Here is a 4,062-nt window from a genome sequence, read left to right as displayed (position 1 = left end):
ACATGCCACTTAGCTCACCTGGTGGTCTGCATCTCTCAAGCTGATAAGAAATGGTGTCTGGCAGTAGGGAAGCCCTCCTGGTTTCTCCATTTACCATGGAATGGGAATGCTATCTGCGGTCTGGGGGTGTGCAGAAGTCCGAGTTTTGCCTCTTCTCAGTAGTTTTTCCTGTAAGGTGTATCTCCAGTGTCTCTCCAAGATTTTATTTTAGGAAGCATGCTTTCTGCTTCCTCCCTCTAGTTGCCATCTTGGAATCTCCTGTTCTTTTCAATTATGAAAACATTGGAATATATGTGCCATTCTGTAACAACACTTCCTAAGTCCTATATATTTGTTCTTTTTCTCCTTTTTAATATCATGCCTTCTTCGAAGTCTTTCATCTCTCTTAATTGTGGTATTCTCCTTCTCCATTTTGGGGTCTATCTGAAATCTGTGCTAAAAATGTAATATATCTTCTACCAGTTCTCAAAATCATTAATGACTGTTCAACATTTTTACCCTTTTAAACACTTTTTACTGTTAAAGCATAAAGAAATGCTTCTGATTATAACAAAATGCCATACTTTTTTTCTATCTTTCATCTATATGAAAAAAGATTTACTGGATGTTGGATATTTGATGCCTGGAGTAACAAATAAAAATTACATGCACATAAACCTTGTAAAACAGATCCAAGTAATACAGATGTGATACATTTAAATATGTGTTGCACATTAGCATATAAACATATATGTGTCACATAGCATGCATATCCATAGATGGACGGATACGTACAGATAATTTTAAGGTTAATAAATTTGGGTCTGAAATAAGAACTGATTACTACACAGAAAACCTCCTCAACCATTATACGTTTTGGTATTATAAGTTGATATAAAGGCAACAAAGCAGAGAGGTGTTCTTGGCACATGTTTGAAGGCAAATATTACAAAGTAAGCACTGTTTTATACCTTCTAGGTGAGATAGATGGTTATACAGATACAACATACCCAGGACTAAAAGCACAGCTGGGTTAAAAGGAGGATACTGAGCTCCTCTCAAGGGGCAGGAAGGGCACAATGTTAATTGCAGACATCAAGGATCATCTTCCTACTGCAACATTTTGACAGCTTTGAAGATCAGAAGGATCATAAAGAATATGATCACAGACTATCATCCACAAATGGCCCTAAAATAAGAGGGGATTTGAATACAGTCTGGGAATCTGTTCTAGGGAGAGATGAGAAGTGCTGTCTAGGTGCTGCCATCACCAGGGAAGAAATGGGAGCTGAGCAACCTGTGGTGCTGTTGAGGCTGATTACTGGGACAATTGCCTCCCTGGAGAAGTCACTTTGTTTTCAAGAACAGCAGTAGGAGCTTGACTGGGTGAGGAGAAAAAGGAAATTTATTGGTTGGAACTCTCCTCTTAGATCCCTCAAAAAAATAAGTTATTTTTCCAGCATAGACCATGGGCTTTTGAGTAGGAAGCACACTTAACTTGATTTTCCAATTTTAAGTTTTCCAGATAAATTAATAATCCACATGAATGCAAGAGTAAGAGACTGTCAATTCTAAATCTGAGATTCTAAAATGTAGGCTGGAAGAAAAAACATTATCTCTTTACAGTAAAGAGAATGAAGGTCGATTCGTCATTTGAATATGGGTTCTGACAGCATCCCAAAACTGGATCAAGGACTATTGATATGTATATGTATATGTATATTTACATATAAATTATATATATGACATATTATATAAACATATGTAAAAAGATACAATGTATGACATCTTGCTCAAGATTGTCAGTCATTTCCAATACAGTGCCATCTCCTTGTGCATAGAATCTACCTTATCACCCATCATACATTCCCATATTCCCTGATAAGAATAAGAAATGTGTTTAGTGTACTACAAATTTGTTAAAATTAATTATTTTAGAAACCACACTGTTATAAATGTTTGATAACACGCTTTGTTAAAAAGGCCAAGTGCACAAAATATTGAGACTATCAAAGAATACTGAAAAAATTATTTATTCCCTTCAAAAGATAAATAAATCTTGACAAAACAGAGCCATGTTCCATACATGTAAAGTATAAGCAACCATAAGAATCCTTTGATAAATCTTAAAAGATGTTTAGAGGTGATACAGCTTACTCTGAGAGGTTGAAGTTTGGAGTATTCTAGACAGGTGCTCTCTTCCATGTGTCCAATCCCATGAATCCACTCTTAACATTGGCTTCTTTCTTTCAAATAGTCAAGTACTAACAGTAATCTTATGACTTGTGGACATACGTTGCTACCTCTGGGCTGATTCTTTACCAAATCTCCAGAAAATAAATTTTATTAAGGAAATGTACTTCTTTTCATACAAAACTTCTTTTTTCCAAGAACTTATTTAGGGCAACTTTGACATCCTTATTCCTCAGGCTGTAGATCAAGGGGTTCAGCATGGGCACAACAATGGTGTAAAACACAGAGGACACTTTCCCTTGGTCCATGGAGCTGACTGAGGATGGCTGCAAGTACATCAATGCAGCAGAGCCAAAGAAGACAGAAACAGCAGAGATGTGGGAGCTGCAGGTGCTGAAGGCTTTGGACCTGCCCTCAGTGGAGCTGATGCTCAGGATGCTGGAAATGATGAAGATGTAAGAGGCAAGGATGGTCAGGGCTGGGACAAGTATATTAAAAGAACCTAGGCACAGAACTAATATTTCATTGATAAAAGTACTGGAACAGGAGAGCTCCAGTAATGGAAAAAGATCACAGAAGTAGTGGTTTATGGTGGCAGGCTTACAGAAAATCACTCTTAGCATGCAAAATGTATGAGCTGTGGCACCAACCAAACCCATGCTATACACCCCAACTACCATCCATGAGCAGACTTGATAGGACATGGTGACATTGTAAAACAAGGGGTTACAGACAGCAACAAAATGGTCATAGGCCATTGCAGCCAACCTGTGACATTCTGATACTGCAAAAACAAGGAAGAAGTAGAGTTGAGTCATGCATTCAGGGTAGGAGATTATGTTCTTTTTCTTCACAAAGCTAACCAGCATTTTTGGTGTAATGACAGTGGAATGGCAGAGGTGAATGAAGGACAGACTGGTAAGGAAAAAGTACATGGGCGTGTGCAGGTGGGAACTAAGGATCAAGGTCATCATGCCCAGGTTCCCCACCACTGTGAGCACATAGATTCCTAGGAAGAAGAAGAAGAGGGGCAATTGGAGCACTTCTTTCTCTGAGAGTCCAGCAAGGATAAACTCAGTCACTGTGGAATAATTTTCTTCTGCCATTTTCTTTGGGGAATTCTATGTAGAAAAGAAAAAAAGAAATGGAGGAAGGTATTTATTGTCCCACAAAACATTAAAATTAAAAACAAAAAATTAAAATGTGAAACAGAATTCAAGGCTTTTCAGCAAGGTATCTGCAGTTTCCTGACATATCCCTGTGTATGTTAGCACTCATAGCCCTTGGGATTCCAAATATATGAGACAAATGAATTAAATATAAGATAAACACATTCCTAATCATGTTTTACATTGTGAAAATGGTTACTAGTAACCTGACCCTGATCACCCAAAAAGGGGTAATAATTTTAATGGGGTGTGCAAATAAATTTTCATGCTACAATTGTAATCCTCTTAAATTCTTTACCGAGAAAGTACTTTTTTATGTTAAAATAACAGTTTCATCAACAAAAACCCCACAACTAATACCACACTTCATCCTGATAAGTTAATGGACAAAACAAGATGTTCTGTTCATTCAACATTATACTTGAGATTTTAATTAGGGCAATCAGAAAGGAAAATGAAAATAAAAAGACATCCAATTTCAAAAGCAAGCATTAAAAGTATCTCTACTATTAAATACTGTATTCTTGTATATAGATTCTAGTGAAGGTATTGCAAAGAAATAGTACAACTAATTATTCTCAGTAAGGTAATGGAACACAAGATCAGATCAACAAGGAAAGGTTACAATCATAAAATCCATTTAAGTATAATGAAAAATAATAAAATATTTTGCAATAAGTTATGTAAAGAAATGTGTTATGTGTAAAATTAAAAAGTATTA

General features: G+C 36.4%; 1 protein-coding gene across 1 annotated transcript; it reads right to left on the bottom strand.

Annotated features, from left to right (window-relative positions):
* Window positions 1-2,345: 2,345 nt before the first annotated feature.
* Window positions 2,346-3,278, bottom strand: LOC109678245 (olfactory receptor 8G50-like). The gene has a single exon (XM_020153869.2). It carries the CDS (start codon window positions 3,276-3,278, stop codon window positions 2,346-2,348), a length of 933 nt encoding a protein of 310 aa, XP_020009458.2.
* Window positions 3,279-4,062: the final 784 nt, after the last annotated feature.

This window comes from Castor canadensis, chromosome 2 (genome assembly GCF_047511655.1).
Source record: "Castor canadensis chromosome 2, mCasCan1.hap1v2, whole genome shotgun sequence".
Lineage (NCBI taxonomy): Eukaryota > Metazoa > Chordata > Mammalia > Rodentia > Castoridae > Castor > Castor canadensis.
This window is presented reverse-complemented; position numbering and strand designations above follow the sequence as displayed.